Source organism: Eptatretus burgeri, chromosome 17 (assembly GCF_056783735.1).
Source record: "Eptatretus burgeri isolate ZD-2024b chromosome 17, Ebu_testis_v1, whole genome shotgun sequence".
Classification (NCBI taxonomy): Eukaryota; Metazoa; Chordata; class Myxini; order Myxiniformes; family Myxinidae; genus Eptatretus; species Eptatretus burgeri.
Window position 1 is genome coordinate 47,012,769 of NC_140977.1, and position 20,851 is coordinate 47,033,619.

General features: G+C 46.4%; 2 protein-coding genes and 1 long non-coding RNA gene across 6 annotated transcripts in view; 1 reads left to right on the top strand and 2 right to left on the bottom strand.

Moving 5' to 3' along the window:
* HGS (hepatocyte growth factor-regulated tyrosine kinase substrate) overlaps positions 1 to 18,055 on the bottom strand; it is a 49,801-nt gene extending 31,746 nt beyond the window's left edge. For 3 of the 4 annotated variants that reach the window (XM_085861027.1, XM_085861026.1, XM_085861024.1), the window contains exon 1: positions 1,969 to 2,235. In XM_085861027.1, coding sequence (XP_085717153.1) covers positions 1,969 to 2,005 — 37 coding nt within the window. In that variant the 5' untranslated portion in view covers positions 2,006 to 2,235. Of the gene's footprint in view, positions 1 to 1,968; positions 2,236 to 18,006 lie in introns of those variants that run through there. The other variant, XM_085861025.1, reaches the window with a different exon arrangement.
* LOC147009992 (neuropeptide B-like) lies at positions 11,716 to 14,662 on the top strand. Its single transcript, XM_085862966.1, has 2 exons — positions 11,716 to 12,131; positions 14,251 to 14,662. Exons 1-2 carry the CDS (start codon positions 11,856 to 11,858, stop codon positions 14,380 to 14,382), a joined length of 408 nt encoding a protein of 135 aa, XP_085719092.1. The 5' UTR covers positions 11,716 to 11,855; the 3' UTR covers positions 14,383 to 14,662.
* The window catches only part of LOC147009993 (uncharacterized), a 34,494-nt gene continuing 31,683 nt past the window's right edge, over positions 18,041 to 20,851 (bottom strand). Inside the window, exon 4 of the long non-coding RNA XR_015052682.1 lies at positions 18,041 to 18,065. This is a non-coding gene — a long non-coding RNA (uncharacterized LOC147009993). The remainder of the gene's footprint in view (positions 18,066 to 20,851) is intronic.

The following is a 20,851-nucleotide window of genomic DNA, read 5'->3' on the forward strand; positions in this document are numbered from 1 at the left end:
CCTCCATCTTCAGACCCATCCAGGAACAGCCAAGTGAGCCTTATTAAAAAAATAATTAATAAATCAAGAAAATAAAAAAAACAGAGTTCAAAAAAATAAAATAATTCTGGCTGCCAGATCATGTGTCCGATGAAGTTGAAGTTTAAAACGTGTATTCTCCATCACTACGAGATCACAATTGTGAAGGTTCACGTCGGTTCATTTTGCAGTTCCAGAGAAAACATTTAATATTTTTCTTAAATCCAATTTGGCTGCCAAACCATGTGACCAATGCCGTCATATGTGTGAATCTTTTGTTCCTCGTGGATAGGCGGTCAAAAGTGTAAGGTTTCGCCTCGATCTGTTCAGCCATTTCGGAGATTTTTGAAGCTTCAACAAAAAACAATAATATGGCTGCCGAATCACATGACCGATGACGTCATCAAAAAATTTGTGCACCATTTTATCCTGAGATGACCCTCAAAATTTTTCATACTGATCGGACGTAGCGTTCTACATATGCAATTATGACGTCATATAAAAATCAGTTATTTCCCATGAGGAGTACTTGCCACGTACCAGATTTCAATGTTTTCCTTGGTGCAGTTTCAGAGATAGAGGGACCAAAGTTTTCCGTTATTCCAATATGGGTGCCACATCACGTGACCTATGACATCATAATTTTTTGGATTTTCTTAAAAATTCTACATGAGCGGTTGCACCAATGGTGAAAATTTCATCTCAATCTGACAAGCGGTTGCATTGAAAAACACAAAAGAACTGTGGAGACAGACAAACAGACAGACAAACAGACAGACCCAAATGCAACACCCTCTCCTTCGGCAAAGGTAATTTAAACACACAACTTCAAGTGAGTTCAATGGAGAAAACTTCAGGTGAGTTCAATTTCGAAGATTCCAGTACGTTTGTCATGAAAATGTGTTCTGCTGTAAAAACAAACAAAAACAAACCACGAACATGCACACACACGTACAAACACGCACGTACGTACACACACACACACACACACACACACACACACACACACACACACACACACACACACACACACACACGTACACACACGTACAGACACACACACGTACACGTACAAACACGCACGTACACACATACACACATACACACACACACACACACGGACAAACACACGCACGCACGCTCATGTACAGACACACACACACACACATACATACACACACGCTCATGTACAGACACACACACACACACATACATACACACACACACACACACACACACACGCTCATGTACAGACACACACACACACACACACATACATACACACACACATACATACACACACACACATACATACATACATACACACACACACACACACACATACATACATACACACACACACACACGCTCATGTTCAGACACACACACACGCTCATGTACAGACACATACACACAATAACACACACACGTACACACACTAACACACACACACATGTACACACATGCTCATGATCAGACACACACACACACGTACACACATACACAATAACACACACACATGTACACACACACGCACGTACATATACGCACACATGTACACACACGCACGTATACACACACACATACATACACACACACATACATACACACACACATACATACATACACACACACACACACGCTCATGTTCAGACACACACACACGCTCATGTACAGACACATACACACAATAACACACACACGTACACACACTAACACACACACACATGCTCATGATCAGACACACACACACACGTACACACATACACAATAACACACACACATGTACACACACACGCACGTACATATACGCACACATGTACACACACGCACGTATACACACACACTAACACATACATACACATACACACACACACACATATGTACACACACACACACACAAACAGGTGCCTAAACAATATTAAAGAGTTCCCCAGCCGTTCCGCTTACCCAGCAGCTTCTCAAACGAGACGTTTTGACGAAACATGATGTGTGGAGATGAGGAGGAGGAATGTTGAACGATGAGAAAACAGGAAGTTAGAGGAGTTGTGTGTGAGGTGGTGATTGGTGAACAAGTAAGAGGAAGGACTGTGAGGCCAAAACGAGGCCTCAAATTCCAGGCAAAATGGAGGAAACGACGGGAACCGTCATTACGTCAACACGTCGGCAACAATTCCGATTTAAAATCTTCCTACGTCAGCACGTCGGGCCCGTTGACGATAAAGAACATGTGATCAACAACCAATGAGGTTCGTTTTACCACTCAGATCACGGGACGATGACTGGAAACCTCTCCACGTATCAGCCAATCAGAATGTAAAAACATGTGTCACTGGCCAATCACACTTTTAATGAAAATTTAATAATCAACTGAAACAACGACGGTATTAACTGATCACAAGATAACTTTATTGACCCTGCAGGTCTTGCAGTGGACTTCAGACCACACCACATCCCACCACTGTGTCCTCACGATAATTCACGGACGGTGTTTGTGTGGGTTTTTGTTTGTCGAGCTACTTATACAGTTGTGACCCAATTACAACCACACTTGCTACATCGGATCAGCAAAACACCAATTAATGTATTGGGAGGTTTTTTTTATATATTTATCGAGGAGGGGGGAGGGGGTGTTGAGGTCGGGGACGCAAATTCTCTGTGTGAATGTGTATCGTGCAGCGCCTCCTCCTCTCGATGGGGGAGGGTATAACAAGTCCACACCTTTTCCAGTACAGGTTGGTGTTTTCAATATTAGAAACTGTTGGTATGTTTTTGCTTCATGCACAGAACTTCCTTCACGATTTTTTTTCTATTTTGAATTGCCAGTTGCTTATACACCGCCCAAATAAAGTTATGCGTCAGAAGCACGCGTTGTGTAATAAATTCGCCCGAAGGGTGGGTGGGGGTTCTGCTTGGACTGAATAAGGTGCGTGTGTGTGTCTATGTGTGTGTATACGTGTGTGTATACGTGTGTGTGTGTGTGTATACGTGTGTGTATACGTGTGTGTGTGTGTGTGTGTGTGTATACGTGTGTGTGTGTGTGTGTGTATACGTGTGTGTGTGTGTGTGTGTGTGTGTGTACATGAGTGTGTACGTGTGTGTGTGTGTGTGTGTGTGTGTGTGTGTGTGTGTGTGTGTGTGTGTGTATTGTTACGGCTGTGGAAATTTGCAATACACCAGAAAGGTCCTCAGGTTGGCTATATCGATAAGTTCATGTGTAGTTAGTCCACACCCGTTGTTTAGAGGTAATATGTGTGATTCATCCAGACTGCGACGCTTTGAGTAAGCCATTTTTCTTTCTCTATCATTATTTTGGACCAATAATCCCCCAACAACTCAAACACCGCCACCTTCGCCTCTTTACCTCCACAACTCCATCCCCCAAACATCGCTTCACCGCCATTCCCAAACGACGCCCGCCAACAATTCAAACACCGCCACCTTCGCCTCTTTACCTCCACAACTCCATCCCGCAAACATCGCTTCACCGCCATTCCCAAATGACGCCCGCCAACAACCAAACCACCACAGCAAACCCCCCACCACCTTCGCCTTTCTCCTTCCACAACCATCAACCACACCAACTGCCAACACCGAACGTCGTGCTTTCCAGGGCCCGTTCGGTGATTGTTGCCAAACGCGTCGAGCCGCGAGTACAAATGGATGCCTTTACGGGAAAGGAAATCGGATAAGGGGAGGTTCACGCCCCCTTTTCCTCCGTACAATGGGCGAGTGTCGGGCGGTGTGGCCCCACCCCCAAGCGCGATGCATATGGATTCCTTTTAGGAGGAAATTCGGATCAAGAAAGGCTCACGCCCCCTTTTTGCCCGACCAATGGCTGAACATCGGGTGGCGTGGCCCCGCCTCCAAGCGTGTTTTGATCCGCGAATTTACATACACGCTCCTCCCCCGGTCTATAAAGACACGAGCACAAGGTGACTCACGTGTGCTGTGCTGGCTGAGCTGGTCGAGTGAAGACGGAGGTCGTCGTTGAGGTTGTCGTTGCTTGGTCGAGGGACGAGTCACGGAGTGAAGCAGGGACGCGGAAGAGGGCTCAGGGGCGAGAGTTTGCCGGAGTCGGTGCGGTCCCAAGGCCCCGCTAGCAAGACGGAGCGTCCGCCATTCCCCTCTCTCCACCCCGAGCATCAACAATTCCCCCCATCCGCGCTGAGATAGCGCCGGTAACCCCGTCCGTTCCCCACCCCAACCGTGGTGTCGACTGACCAACACGTGCCTGCGCAACGCACACCTCAAGGAGCTCACCGACCACGCCAGGGGCACGGAGTCAGGCACGTTACGCTGACATTGCGGCTAGCCCGCCATCGCGCCACGAGGGCACGGGTAAGATTCCTTCGGTCTCGTGGACCTGGCCGCTCACCCAGGTCCCACGTACATTTGGTCCACGGACCTGTCTGCCCCCTTGCCTATGAGGGTGGCTTTTATTTGCTTTTTGTGTAAATGTGTGTGTGGCGCCAGTCTTTTAAGTAAACCTGAATAAGTGCTTGTACATTGCTTTATTCGGTGGTAACTCTTTTGCTTGCTTTCACTATATGGCTGTAAATACGTGCCTTGTCTGCGTGTGTAATAAACTACTTGCTTGTCGAACTGTTTCCCGTTTCGTTGCATCCTTTCCTTTGTTTGAAAGTTCCATCTTGCATCACGTAAGGGATTGGTAGTGGGTGTAGACACCCAATAAATAATCTGAACCGTCGAGGTCGGCGATAACTCCGCTCGGTTATCCCTGCAGCACGGAACGGGCCGCTTAAGCGGTTCGTGTCCGGAGTCGACCTGCGGCGTGGTACAACTCCTCGGTACGCTACCCGCGCGGGTACTTAGGTATATCGACATTCGGTGATTCACCCTATTTCGCGCGGGTAGAATGCGGACTGGGTTGTGGTGAGGTTAAACCCCCACCCGTGGCTAGCTCCTTGGCGGTAGTTCCAAGAGGGTCACGACTGAATTGTCCGTTCCGGTGGGCGACGCGTCACGATTTGAGTTAAGTGGCCGATCGCACGCCGGGCGGGCCAAAATTCGTAACAACATTGTTACGGTTCTAGGAACCGTATGCATACAAACATACAGTTGTCCCGAAGTTAGTTATGCCATGAGTATATGTGCAGATAGATCCCCTCCCTTGTGTGTAGTGGGAAAACAAAGGGATGCGTTGCAATGTTTTTTAGTTAGATTAATAAATCATTTTTTCCCATTTTATTTTCCCCTGTTGCTGGAGCCGCAGTACCTTCCTCTCGTTTGGGCTGGATAAGCGCTTCACCGCCGACTTGCCTCACCAGAGACTCGTTTTTGGAGGCAAAATCTTGTAGTTGTTCCTTCTTGGCGGGTCCAGACACGTGTGGAGTGGGCGGGCTTGCCGGCCTGGCCGAAAGCCCGCCCAGAAAGGGTGGACCCCATGAAGGCCCTGTCCAATCGGGACAGACAATAACGTCAGCTTCGCCAAGGCCCCTCCCCACCCAGGGGGATCTATAAAGTACGAAGCGATCCTCAGAGTAGGGTTGGGTGGTTGAGTTGGTGGAATGGTCTTCAGTAAGAAAGAAAGAAGGAAGGTCGTTGGTTCTTTGGTGGTTGGAGAGTTCGTCGGCATTGTTGTGAAGTGTCTACCCACGTCTTGCCTCGGCGGCCCGTGCTCTCCACTCAAGCTCCTTCACGGACACGAACTCCACATGTACGGTTGTGGCTGAACAACTCGATCTTTGTCAGGTGCCGCACCACGGAGCATCCCTTCCCCCGAAACACTCAGGTACCGAGAACTGCGACCTCAGCTCCCTCCCTTCCTGGCTGCAAAAGGTCCCCTTCTCTTTTAATTGGGTTTATTTTGTCTGAGTGTGTGTCTGAGTGTGTGGCACCTGTCTTATAAGTAAACTGTATGTTATTTGATTATTATTAGAATTCTTGCTTTTATTATTCTCGCGTTAGGTCTGCTCTGTGTCCGCTTTCGTAAGTTGCTGTAAAAATTGTTGCACTGCATCTCTCTCTTCTTTCCCCCTGCAAAACACACCAATAAACTTGTTCCTGTGCCACATGACTTTCCTCGCCTTAGTGTAAATGAATGATGGTAGAAATGTTCCCAGTTCATTTTTGTCTTTTCCTCCATTGGTCCAGCATGGTTTGGATCTAAGTTTAGCCGGGTCTTTATTCCCGATAATCTGTTCCTTTTCGCCGGTACGTCCTTGGCAATTCCGCTCGGCTGCATCTGATCCGGAAAGGTAGTTGGTAGAGTTGGTAGTTAGTACTCTACCGTAGTCGGTAGAGTGATCCGGTTCAGGCAAGGCATACCGAGGGCGTGGTTCCCCGGTAGTTGAAACCGCGTGGTTAATTAGGTAACTTGGTTCTCGACAGGAGGACCCTACGTCACGTGGTTGAGGTATTGGCGTCCACGGTCGGTTAAGCGACCCACCGCGTCACGGAATTATCCGTGAGCGACGGCCTACAATTCCGGGGAGTCCGGTGGGAGTCGACATAACTTCCCCCACCTCGTGGTCGTTCTCGCCACCAGACCCCGGCCCACAACAGTGTGTGTACGTGTGTGTGTGTACGTGTGTGTGTGTACGTGTGTGTGTACGTGTGTGTGTACATGAGTGTGTTTGTATGTATGTGTGTATGCATGTGTGTGTATACGTGAGTGTGTGTGTGTTTCCAGACGGTTCTTTCGGATAAAGATAGTGAGAGTGTGAGATTTGTCAGGATTGAAAGACATATTGCAAGTGTTTGATCATCTTGTGATGTTTTTTTTCAAGGTCTGAAGAGAGGGAAGAGGCTGCAACTTGTCCGTTTGAAGGATCAGGGATGTCATGTCCGAGAGAGGAGTCATCAGCAAATAGATAAATAAGTCAGGTCAGGTATGGGAGAATGCACCAGAGCAGCAGGTCACTGCGTCCACTTTCCGCCGGACGCAGAGGCCTCCGTCTGGCCATCCCCCAAAGTAGATGCCTGGCCCATCCCCATCTCCTTGAGATGCCGATCAACCATGAGGCACGTGGTTGGCCCATTGGCCTCCTCCACTCAGGAGATTCCCTCGCTGAGAGAATCTGGTGAGCAGGATCAGCGTCAGGAAAACGAGCCACATGTCCATACAGCCGCAGCTGACGCTCACGGACCATGCAGGTAACAAATCTCATTTGGGTCTCTCTCAGTAACCGCTCGTTGGACACAAAGTCCGAGCAGCGACAACCAAGGATTCTCCATTTTCCAAGAAATCAGAAAGACCATTTATGATGATAAGGGACAAGACTGAGATCGAGACACTGCCTTGGGACACTCCAGCCTCGACAGGGACAGGAGACAAGAGGATCCTGTTAAGAGCAACATCCTGAGTGTACGAGTAACCAGAAGGGATTGGGTGACGAGGTTGAAAATCAAATGACATTTGCCGTCGTATTAAATAAATGGCTTCCCATGCCCTGTGTACATCTCGCCCATAAAATATATGGCTTCCATCATATCTGTATGCGCCTCAAAATTGCTGAATAAATTCGTGTTTCAAAAAGTTGCGGACAAAACCAGGTGGGTGAGTTGGGTAGGTGAGAAGAACAAGGCGATTCGATTCTGGCTAGGGTCCGGATTCAGATCCCACCTGTCGGTGGGACACATACAAAAGGTAAACTGTTCAACCTGGTGGAGGTATGTTCTCTACCGAGTGCCGTTCCAGTTTCGTCAGTCTTTGATACCAACGCACGAAGTCTTCTATCTCATATATTGACATATACAGTATGATCTGATGCCGGAGCATGTTGATAACAGTAAACAGCATAGGTCATCAGTGAGACCAGGAAATCAATGTGTGTACCTGGTTGGTTTGGAAATGTCAGGGCACGACGCAAAGGATCACACATGGAGACAAGGTGACAGGGCTCGATGATGACGTTGAAGAGAGATAAAACACAGGTGGAAATGTCGAACGTTTTGTCGATATCCTGCGCGGCCACCATTCCTCGATGGACTTGACGTGTCGCTAACGTGTCATTCATCTCGCAGTGTAACTTCAAGGTGACGTTCATTTGGATACCTTCTTTACTTTACACCTCTTCATGCTTTGAATCGATACATAGGATACAGACGTGAATTGTTTGCCCTTTGGACATTATTTTGTTGCATTCGTCGTCATCGTCGTCGTCCTTCGCATGCATCACCTGGCTGCGGAATTTGTGATTAGTTTGGGGTTCCGGGGATAGGTCGCCTCCACTTCGCGAAGGACACCATGGCACCTGCAAACATACACCAACGAATGTTGGTGCACACGGGACACCCAGCTTAATGCCCACCTGAGGGACAATACACCTTGATGTACCAATGTACACTAACTGTTACTTTTCTATCTACAATAGCCTTGTACAATTATTTTAACCTTTTCACCAAACTATTACCCTTATTATAGATTGTCTATTCCTGTTCAGGTGTGTGTGTGTGTGTGTGTGTGTGTGTGTGTGTGTGTGTGTGTGTGTGTGTGTGTGTGTGTGTGTGTGTGTGTGTGTGTGTGTGTGTGTGTGTGTGTGTGTGTGTGTGTGTGTGTGTGTGTGTGTGTGTGTGTGTCACGGAGTTCAACACCGATGCAGACAAACGATACTCTGGAGGCATCTCTAATAAACAATTACAGTGGTGTCAAAATATAACATCGCAAGAAGTGAGGCTACCATAGTGGGACTTACAAACAGGAAGACAAAAAGACACGAAGCAGCAACACCTGGAGTGGCCAGTCACCTTGCTCACTTACCTGACCATCATCGTATGCCAAAAATTATTCTGCGTCGGTTGGTGACCTGAGCCCCATCTAAAAGGGCAGCTGAAATATGTGATTCACAAAAGATCCTCAGGAAATTAAAGTTCCAGAGGACAAGCAATACATCTGAAAACTAGAGGGGGAGCACTCAGGAGAGTGCAAAACCTCCGCCGCCAATTCTGCTGGGTCACTCAAGTGAACCTTATATCTTATTCATTAAATATGTCAACAGTGCTGACAGAGTTATAGTTCTTTTCTCCAACATTTTTTTTTTGGGGGGAGGGGGTTGGAAATCACTTAAAACATGTATAAATGCAAAAAAAAAAAAAAAAATCGAAATTTTGTTGAAAAAAAAGTTGCAAAAATTTTTTTTTCTCGAACAATTTTTTTTGGGGGGGGGTTGGAAATCACTTAAAACATGTAAAAATGCAAAAAAAAAAAAATTTTTCTCAAACATTTTTGGGGGGGGTTTGAAAATCACAAAATATGTAGAAATGCAAAAAAAAAAATTTTTTTCTCTAACAATTTTTTTGGGGGTTGGAAATCACTTAATACATGTAGAAATGCAAAAAAAATTTCTATTTTTTTAGGGGTGGGGGGTAACAATTTTTTTTGGGGGGTTGGAAATCACTTAAAACATGTAGAAATCCAAAAAAAATTCTTTTTTGGGGGGGGTAAAAAAAATTTGGGGGGGGAGGGGGTTGGAAATCACTTAAAACATGTAGAAATGCAAAAAAAAAAAAATATTTTTATCTAACAATTTTTTTTTTGGCGGGGGGGGGGAACAAGTCCAAAATTTAATGGCATGATCCTTGGACCATACCTAACCCCCCCCCCCCACCAAGTTTCGTCGAAATCCGTCGAGGAGTTTTTCCGTAATACTGTTCACAAACAAACAAACAAACAAAGGGGTGAAAACGGTAACCCATCCATCTTCGAAGATGGCGGAGGTTAACTAGAAGGGCGCTCGGTGGAGCGCATACCTCCACCACGTCATGCCTGATCCACGAGAACATATCGGTCCCAATACATTTTTGAAATATCATGCTATACAGTACTACGTCGTTTTTGGCCCCATCTCACAACGGTGAAGAATCACTTTAAAATTAAATTATTCTCGAATTCAGATTCAGATTCGGATTTTCAACAAAATCGAATCAATTCGTCCTTGGCACACCCAACAAAGTTTCCCCAAGTTTCAACTGAATCTGTCCACAACTTTTTGAGATATCGTGCCATCTATCATTTTCGCCCTCGCTCTCAATGGTGAAGAATCACTTTAAAAACGTCTCATATCCGGATTCGGATCTTCACCAAAATCGAATCAATTCTTCCTTGTCACACACCAAACATGTCCACCAAGTTTCTTTCCGATCCGTCCATAACTAAATGAGATATGCTATTCACAGACACCGACAGACGTATGAAAACATCACCTTTGTCCATATTCAGTGGTGGAGGAAACTAGGAGGAGTAATCAACGATCGCAGACCCTCGCCAGGACTTGTTTTATGTGATTGTATGGTATTTTATAGACATACACGCATTCTCGTTGTACCGTACATACTTTATAGACATACTCTGTTGTAACAAGATAACGTGTTCTACTGACTTTCACAAGGTGGCGTTTGTGGCCTACGTTCGCGGACAAACGGACCCAAATGCAACACCCTCTCCTCCGGCGAGGGAAACAAAACTAAAAATTTTAAGTTTGTATAAAAATTTTTGGGAAGTTTACCACAGTTGATGCAGTGTCTTAGACACCACCTTATCGAACACGTCACATTAGTTCTTCATGCTTGTTGTTTGTGTCCTTTATGACGTCATTAAAAAAAACTAAGTTTCCTGTTTGGAATGATTTTCAATTTTGCTTGACTGGCAGACTAGACAGACAGAGTACAAAAGTTTTTTTTTTTATCTCACTCCTCTATGCATGTGCGCAATCAGGAAAAAATTCGGAGATAAAGTTCTGCAAGACTGCAGGTTCGATTTCCGATTCGTTTTCAAAATATAACATTTAATTTCAATTAAGTTGTTCCTCCATCATAAACCAATGTTTGTAGACGGAGGGACGGACAGACAGACAGAAGTGAACCAATTGTTGACCCCCTCTTTTCGCTTCGCGTGCTCAGGGTAATTAATTATCAGGTAAAATGGTATTCTCCCCGACCACGACTCCTGACCTGAAATTAAGAGAATCCTTCAGAGAACACCAACCAAAAACAACTGAGCAACTGCCAAACCAGGTGTGATGCCAGCAGTGCACGAGAACATTTAGAAGGGAAAGTGACAAAAAGAGACATCAATGTATATTACTGAATGGAGGAAAACTGTTAGCGAGTATCATGGTGCTATGGACCGTTCAAACGTAACAGAAGGTTCCACCGTCGTGGAGGACTCTCTAAACCACTGTGACATGAACTTTGTCCCCCCATTTTTGGTGGTGGTTCACACGTAATATCAGCGAAAGGATGGGACAAGCCAGGAGAGTCAGGATTTTGAAGGGAAAGAAAAAGTGTAGAGAGAGAGGGGGGGCATCCAGGTAGGTACAAGGTGATTTCAGATACCTGGGTAGCGCCGTATCTCGGTACATGGTGATCATGTATCATGGAAGAAAATGTGCAAATACATGATTTTATGAAAGCTTACAATGAGCTAGAGATATAATAATCTGCAGTGTTTGTTATTTTGAATGGGGTAGGGGGTCGATTTTTTGATTCCCCCCCCCCTCCTCTCCCCTTCATCATTACCACCTCATCCCTTGAATCCACCTTCGTGATTAAGAAACATTAAGTGTCTACGAGTGGAGGGACTACAGGAGGAATGCTGAATATGAGGGAGGTGTGCTGGTTCGAAAAGGGTTATAAGGGGGGAGCATGGGGTGGGGTGAGAAGACAGGGAGCGTTGGATAGCTCAACCAATTAGATGGCAGTTGGTCTGAGTTTGGAGCACGGACGCACTGACACGTAACGGCGAGCTGGGGAGGGAGAGGGATAAAAGGGCTCGAAGGCGCCGAGCGATCGCTGGACACGGTCATTCAACCAGGGCCTTACAGACTACATTGGTGGCACAGCGCACACCCAGTACCGCAGACTCCCCGATCAACATGGTAACGAGCAAGTCCATCCCGATGCTCCTGTGCCTTCTCGCCATGTCCCTGTTGTCCGGCGGGGGGTCCGCGTGGTACAAGCCGCCGGCGGGTCCGAGTTACTACTCTGTGGGACGCGCCGCAGGACTTCTCTCCGGCATCCGGCGTGCTCAGTCTGTGCGGCGGCTCGAGGAGTCTCCCAATTTGGACGAAAGAGCAGAACTCACGAGGAGCTTGGACTTTGACTCACTTTCACCCTTCAAGCACACGACCCAGTACATCGGGAAGAGGATGGTATGTATGGCCAATGCTCTCAACAACAACAATAAATTATACTTACAGCCATCATTATATGTGATGGGTTGGAAACTCCTTGCGTCCCATAATCGGTGGTCTTGCCACAAGAGAAGCTTTCCTGCAGGTCTTTATTCACCGTTGTGGCCTCACGATGTTCCTCGAACAGGAGAGTGTTAAACCATGAGATAGCTATTATATGCAGCCTGTGGCTGCTTGTTGCATCATTGCCGGGAGCTCGGCTGTGCCACTGATGTGGTGCCCCCTGTTTCCGATAACCTGGTACTCATTTTGTCGACCTCTGAAGTTATTTAACGGAACGACAGGTGCTCAAACTCAAGACCCTGAGATCTTAAGCCAGCCACCTTAACCGTTAAGCCAACACCATGCTGAAGATGGGATTCTCCATATTATGATTCCTTCATACCTGGTGTTGGCTTAATGGTTAGGGTTGTGGGCTTAGGATCCAAGGATCCTGAGTTCATATCCCCCTTAGCTGTTGAATGAATACCAGGTAGGGTTGACTCAGCCTGTCATCCTTCTGATGTTGGCAAAATGAGTACCAGCTTGCTGGTCTCCTGCGTCGGAGTGGCGACCCGTCCAGGATTGTGCCCACAAGCCAAGGAGACTGCTTAGGCAGCACCAACGCTCAGCACAGAGTGTGTTCCCAATGGATGGTTGGATGGATTCCTTCACACATGCATCAAAAATAGAACTCCCTTAGATTGTAGGTTTTTTATTTGTTTTTTCCTGGCAAGTTTTTCTGAAAACTTTTTCTCAATCACATTGGATTGGTGGAAAGTTCCAGGTTCCAGGTTTAAAAAAATATATAAAAGGGATGAGGATCCTAAAATGCTGTGAAATACAATACGGGTCACTGCCACGGTTATAGATGTGGGGCGAGTCTGGGTGGTCTTCTTCTCTGCTGGTCAAGTCTACATAAACCCTAGTCAAGTTAAAACTTCCCAAAAAGAGAACTTGGGGCTTCGGTTGAACTCTCCCGAAAAGACACCATCTTCAACAACCCCTTCAAAATAGCGTACCCAATGATGCAGTGTCCCCCTCTTTGCAGTGATCGAAGGGGTTTGTCTCATGAAGGAGTTTGTATGTAAATCACTTGGACTAAGACATTAGTAAACATCAGTGACTGGCAGGATGGCTTAGGGGTAGCACACTCACCTCCAAGCTGCCTTAGTCTGGGATTGAATTGAGAAAAGGCTATAAACTGTCATCCTGGTGTTTCGCATGGAGGAGGGTGAGGTGCGCCACATCAATGTGTGCGCCGTCCCTCGTATGGACATCAAGCTGGAGTACCTGTCTGCCAGCGCTGGTTGGTGGTGGACATTAAAGATCCCACGGTGTTACCACCGGCACTCTTAAGAAATTACAAACACCTGCTCAAATTACCTTCGGTTGACCGTCAGGCCTGTCCGGTTGATTTGTGAAAGACCTGGGCAAAAATGTTCCCCAGCTGGCCGCACAAGTTGGGAATTGGGGCCCTTAAAGGTTATTTAATGACCGGCTAACTCTTTCGCACTAAATCATGATACATACGGTCCTGGCTTTTGCTTGTATAAAAGGCAGCAAAATTAGGAAACAATTAACCTCTACATTCCTACAAAGGTGCTTGAAGACCTGCGATCACTGACAATTGGTGTCAGGGGCACAGCTTGTCATGTGACCTGAATTAAGTTGCGTGTCTCTCTCTCTCTCTCTCTCTCTCTCTCTCTCTCTCTCTCTCTCTCTCTCTCTCTCTCTCTCTCTCTCTCTCTCTCTCTCTCTCTCTCTCTCTCTCTCTCTCTCTCTGTGTCTCTGTGTCTCTGTGTCTCTGTGTCTCTGTGTCTCTGTGTCTCTGTGTCTCTGTGTATCTGTGTCTCTGTGTCTCTGTGTCTCTGTGTCTCTGTGTCTCTGTGTCTCTGTGTCTCTGTGTCTCTGTGTCTCTGTGTCTCTCTGTCTCTGTGTCTCTGTGTCTCTCTGTCTCTGTGTCTCTGTGTCTCTCTGTCTCTGCTCTGTCTCTGCTCTGTCTCTGCTCTGTCTCTGCTCTGTCTCTGCTCTGTCTCTGCTCTGTCTCTGCTCTGTCTCTGCTCTGTCTCTGTCTCTCTCTCCTCTCTCGTTGCAGGCAGTCTGCGTTAAGGATCTGATTCCCAACCTGCAGAACTGTGAGCCACGGACGGAGCAGGGAGAAGGAGAGTTCCAGTGCAAGGCAGATGTGTTGATCTCCTTAGATGGGAAAGAGTGTCTCTTCTCATAAAAAGAAAATACAGCTCTTCATTATACATTGCTTGGCACATCGTATGATATCAATAAATCTATAATAAAAAATACATATTATATTTTACCTCCGGTATCAGTGCATCTCACCAGACATCGACCTCCGCCCGCCCGTTCCATGAGATGTGAATAAACGACGAGACCTCCCATCGTTGTGGACACTTATAAACCGGGATCATGCGTAAATGTTTGTATGCTGTGGAGTACATTTTGTTTGAAGTTGTCTGAAATCCGAATAAACTTTCCCCTTTGTTAACGCCCCTTGGAATCAAGTTGTTTTCTTTTCTGCCCTGGAACTGCACGAGTGGTCCACAAGATCGTACACAAATCATAAAATGCTGTACAATACAAAGCTGCGACTCGACAAATTTGAGAATATACAAATATAGGTAGCTCAAGCCCCTAGCTGCACATAGTAATACCACAGATTGAGACTCATCAGGGCAATAACCACACATTTGCCAACCACACAAATAAATCCCATTGTGCAGAACTAGAGCACAGCCAGAGAGCGACAATCTGTGGTTGGGAAATGACCTCCAAATACCCAACAATCTCGTTTATCATTTAATGTTCATCCCCGAGTGCTGATGATCCATAATGAAGGTGAAAAACTGCTCTCTCTGCAAATGAACCCCAGCTTTCTTGTTTTAAAAACACCGCAGGTGGCCTTCAGGAGTGTGGGTGGACCTGATTGTTTGTGGCGAAATTTACAGAAACGCTCCGGTTGGATCAATGACTTTTTGATCACAATATGATATTATATGAAAGCATTGAATGGCTGAACGATCCCGTAAGCTACTGCGAGCAGAGAGCACTTGCCAATCTTTCCTCGCTGTCATAATGAGACACCACATACATATACATATTGCGATGTGGAAGGAAGGGATCCATAGTTAGAATGTTATAAGATCATAGGCTGGCCCGTGTGTTTCGCATAGATTAGATTTACATTTGTAACAGGGGAATGTTACGCTAAATTGTATGCAATATGTGCACTGAGGTGGTGGAAGGGCAGTGAGTGTCGACTTTATGATAGACAGTGTAAGGTCGTACACATGAAACCTCTCCGTAAAGTGGACGGGGCCAGGACATGGACAAAACAAAACTCATTGGTTGTAAAAGTATTCAATCGCTGAGGTCAGTACGTGGTGGAAGCACCTTTTGCAGCAATGATTTCAATGAATCTTTTTGTGGAGGTCTCTACCAGCTTCGCACGGTGAGATGGTGAAATCTTTACCCATTCTTCACGTGAAAATTGCTCTATTTCTACCAAGTTTGATGCGGATCATCGATAGACTGTAATCTTCAAGTCTCACCATAAATGTTCAATTGGGTTCAAGTCAGGACTTTGACTGGACCACTCAAGAATATTGATTTTCTTCTTATTCAGCCACTCCAGTGTGGTTTTAGCTGTGTTTTGGATCATTGTCCTGCTGAAATATTAATCTCCTACCCAGTTTCAAATTAATTGCTGACCCAAGCAGGTTTTCATCAATAATTCTCCTGAACTTTACACCGTCCATTGTCCCTTCTATCCTGACAAGCTTGCCAGTCCCTGCTGATGATAATCAGCCCTGCAAGATGAAGCTGCCACCAGCATGCTCGACAGTAGGGATTGTGTTGATTGATGAACACTGACCCCTATCTCAGACATAAAGTCCTGCACATCTTTCAAAGTCATTGTGGGATTTACAGTGACATCCCGAACCAGTTTCCTGCTTACCTGGCTGCTGAGTTTGGATGGGTGACCTGACCTGGAGAGAGTCTGCGTGGTATGATATGTCTTCCACTTCTTAATGATGGATTTCACCATATTCAAGGGGATAATGAGTGAATTTGAAATCTTATTATAACCCTCTCCTAAATGCTGCTTCTCCACCACTTTATGTCTGACTTCTTTGAAAAGCTCCTTGGTCTTCATGTTTACCTTGTTGGTTGACAAAGTGAGTTTCACCTAAAATGTCCTTCGATAAATGTGGGAGCTTAATTTTTAAGTTAAACCACTGATTACATACAGGTGAAACCTATTGTACTTGTTTTTAAACCTTACAAACAAATTATTTGCTCCTGAAATGATTTCGAGTTAATTAGGGAAAGGGTTTGAATACTTATGAAACTTAGAGTCATCTGATTTTCTCTGTTAATCTAATTTATTCACATTTTATCTGCATTTTTTTTTTTTAGTTTTATTAATTTGAAATAGTTTGTGAAGATTCTATATATCATGTTTGATTTGAAAGCATCATGAAATAAGCTCAGGTGGAATCAAAGTGTGAAAACTTTGGAGGGGGAGTGAATACTTTTGCAAGCTAATGTCACATGATATCTCAAAAGGTTGTGGATGGATTATGACAAAACTTTGTGGATGAGTTGGGGAGGTGACAAAAACAAACCAATTAGATTTTGGTGTGTGACAAGGATGAATGATCTGGGTTTAGATTGTGAAAATAATAATATGGTTCATATGTCTGCATAGTTTAGATTACTCTTGTCACAGGGAACATGTCAAAGTACGTTCTATTGTAAAAAGTGCACTGAAGAGGCAGGGAGTGTTAATTGAAGAGCAGAATGAGTATGATTGTTGTGTAAAAGCTGTTTTTGAGCGAGGCCAGGTAAGGACTTGTGCACAAAGGCGTAACTGGATAACGGATTGCGCTCGAAGAGGAAACAGCTCAGACTGTTTGTCTCGCGCACTGTAAGCCATAGATGCGAGGTCAGCTGCAAAGCCTTGGAAAGGAGGCATAAGACTTTATTGGGGCACCTCAATGGGTTGTGGGGGGGGGCAGCCCAGAATATGGTATGTCCACAGCCATGGACAGGCAATGATAGGGACCCACCGTGCATGAAGGCAATCCCAAAACTTACGAGGGCTGTGACCATACTGAGCATGTGAGTTGGAGTTGGAGACCCAGTGTGGTAGTTTGAGTTGGAGTCAGACCTTTGTAGAGGCAGCACCCCTCTCCTCATTGCCATACACCTCCTCATCACCACCCACCAGCCTTTGGAGTTGCAGTTGAGTTGGAATCAGAATGTTGCAGAAGCAGCATTGCTTCCCTCATTGCCAAACCTCTCCTCATCGCCATCCACCAGCCCTGTGCCGCACCAGTCTGCACAGGGCCACACTGGACCCACAACCAGCTTGTGCCTTGTTTAAGCCCTTGCTCGTTCACCATTGTTGTGTGAGTCCCGCTTTTTATATTTGGCACGATAGTGGGTTATTTCTTTTCCATGTACATAAGTTTGTTTACCTCCACACTCTTTTGTCATTTGAGCACATGGTCTGTACCATTTTATTGATAGAGGCTTAACTGCCCTTGTCCCCATATTTCTTTTAATAAACACCATTTTAACTATGAGAGGTTTTCCACCATTTTCTTCCCACCCCTTGCACTGCCGAGTTAGGCCTCGGATTGGAGCACTCATTAACGTTTCGTTAACAGTAAAGAACGATTAATTGAACACAGTGTGGATTTAGTAACTTGGCGATCTTCAGGAGTAGCAAAATCTCCTGGCGCGATGGGTGATGCGAGTCAGACGCTGCGATAGTAGATATAAAATGAAATATATAAAGCTCATTCTAACTGATATTAAAGATCGGTACCTTCGAGGTGACGTAGAAAGTTGAAATTTTGCATGCCGATGCATATCGAAGCCGCTACACTGGGAAAAAAAATCACAGAACTGTCAGAAAACAGCCAAAAATGAAAATATAAATAAATTAAAAAATGAAAAATCAAATGCAGGTGAGAGACCCGAGAGGATGGGGAAGCACAGTGGTTCGTATGCTAACACAATGTGTAAGCATACCCCGCTAATATTACATATATATTGTTGCGGATTCGCGCCCGCCGGCGTGCTGACGGCCACGTAACTCGAATCGCGGCACGTCGCCCACCGGACGGACAATCCAGTCGTGACCCTCTCGGACTAACGCCGGGAACCAGTCACGGGTGGACCTTTCGGTCTCACCGCGATCGAGCCAATCAGCCCCCGCGTGGGATAGGGTTGCTCGCCAAATTCGACCTACCTAAGTACCCACGCGGAGGGTAGACCGGGCGATCGCACCTCGCCGCAGGTCGACTTCGGACACGGGCCACTTAAGCGACCCGTTCCGTACTATCAGAATAACCGAGCGGTGTTATCGTCGACCTCGACGGTTCGATTAATTATCGGGCGTATTCAGCCCACTACCAACCCTTTACGTGAAGCAAGATGAGGATTCAATGGAAAAATGACGAAGCGAAGCGGGAAACAGTTCAACACAAAGCACATTTATTCGCGGCACACGGGAAGCACACATATTCAATTCCACCAAAAGCACACAGAAAAGACACAATGCAATTTACACAAAAAGCAAATATAAAAGCGAAAACACAATGCAGAGCTAATACCGACTACCGAGCACACGGCAACACTTATACAATTCTACTTCACAGACGGCGCCGACAACACATACCCAAAACCAAGGAAAAGAAATACCCTCAAGGATGAGGCGGGCCTGAGGCCGAGACCGGGTCGCGCCTACCCGTCTGGTGATGAGACGCGGAGCGGCGATGGCGCCTCAACTCCGCGGGCCTCGCGGACAGTGTCTGGTAGGGGGTGGGAAAGGGGCCCCCTTGGTCGCGCTATCTCAGCGCGGGGGGAAACAGGAGGGGGTTGCTGATGCTCGGGGTATAGAGGATCTTTATTATCCCGCGACGAGCGTCTCCACCTCGGCCAGGTCGCGCTGTCGGCCTCCCTCGGGTGCAGCTCCCTGCACGATGCGAGCACCCCCTCGTCTGGTGTCGCCGCCTTTCCACAGCTCGTCCCCTCCGTTCCGACTCCAACGCACACGACGAGCAGCTCCACCGCCCGCGAAGTCTTGACTCTCTGTTTCCGACTCTCCTACTCTCCGCCTCTCCGCCTCTGGACTCTCCGACTCTCTTCTGACTGACGAACACGGTCCTTTTATCCCCCCGTAGCTTCGCCTTTGACCTTTCACCTCGCTCCCCATTGGCCCGAGAAAAAGTGGGCGTGAAGGCTTTTTGATCCATAAATTTGCATATATCGATCGTCCTGGAGGCGGGGCCAAATCGCCCCTCGCTCACCGATTGGACGGCAAAAAGTGGCCGTGTGTCGTTTTTGATCCGTTTTTGAAGCACAAAATCCGTGATTTTGTACACGCTGTTCGACGCGCGCCCTGCACGAGTCCAACACCGGTACCCACAGCGGGGCAAGAACGGTGGCGATGCTACGGTTGCGAGGTGTGACGTGAAGGTCGTGGCAGTTGTGGTGAAGCGGCGTTGTGGTTGGTGGTTGATGTTGTGATTGTGGTGGTAATCATGGCGGTTGGTCCAAATTAAAGATAGTAAAAGAAAAACGGCTATCCTGAAGAGTCACAGCACGCATAAATGACATGTATTCCCACTAGACAACGGGTTTGGGCCTAACTACACATATACTTGCCGAGATACCTCACCTAAGGGACCTGAATGGTGGTTTGCGAATTTGGTAACCACAACAATATGTATTATTACGGCCACGGGTACCGAGTGTATTATAAGGGGGTTAATCCCCATTCCTCCTCGGAAGAACCGGATCTGGGGCTACCGCTCACAATTAACTTCATAGTATGGTGGGTTGCTTTACAACCACGAACGCCAATCAGTTAACCACCAGTTCCAGTGTCCACCATCTAATTTGTCGTTTAACTAGAGGTCACGTGGCTTCCTGAATGGGGAGCGTGCCCTCGGCGATGTACCAATCTTATCTTGTTTAGATCTTAAGTAAGGTGGCCGAGCGTTTACCGCTGGTGCGTGCCAACTATGACAGGTTAATTTGTTTGGGAACGACCTCCCAGTCTATCTAGGTTCGGACAATGCTGGATCAATAGAAGGAAAGGACAAGCATGGACAGGTTGAAACGTCAACAAGGAATATATTAATAAGGGAAAAAGAAATAAATAAATTTTATTTATTTGTGGTGAAAATAGGTAAATTCAAATCAATCAAAATAATCTCAAAACAAAAAGAATTAAACAGGCATTGATAGAAAAAACAGATGCTTATCAAAGAGCAGATGCTTATCACTATGCCTTACTTAATGATTAAACACAAGGCAAGGGTACCCAGCAGATCATTTAGGGAGGAAAAGAAATCCGGTCTCGGCTTACCAAGGCAGAAGTCGTCATGCGTCCAATAAAATGTCCCAAAATGTGTGAGTGTGCCTTGGTTCACTGCCAGCACCCTTCCTCGCCGTGCACCCACCCGCAAACAGGCTCGAACACCAATCAACATCACGTTGTCACCGCCAGGAACCAGGTATGCCAAGAATCAGGTACGCCAAGAGCAGGTCCCGAGCAGAACCAGCAGGAATGGTCCAACTGTCACCCACCGTCAGGAGCAGCTCAGGAGCCATAACCAACGGACAACTGTAAGAAGCCATAAGGCTGTCACCAACTCACCAGC

What these genes read in the sequence shown, in the direction of transcription:
- LOC147009992 (XM_085862966.1), top strand. Translation starts at nt 11,856, where the DNA reads ATGGTAACGAGCAAGTCCATCCCGATGCTCCTGTGCCTTCTCGCCATG. An exon ending in AGTACATCGGGAAGAGGATG is followed by an intron (nt 12,132 to 14,250) that starts GTATGTATGGCC and finishes CTCTCGTTGCAG; the next exon opens with GCAGTCTGCGTTAAGGATCT.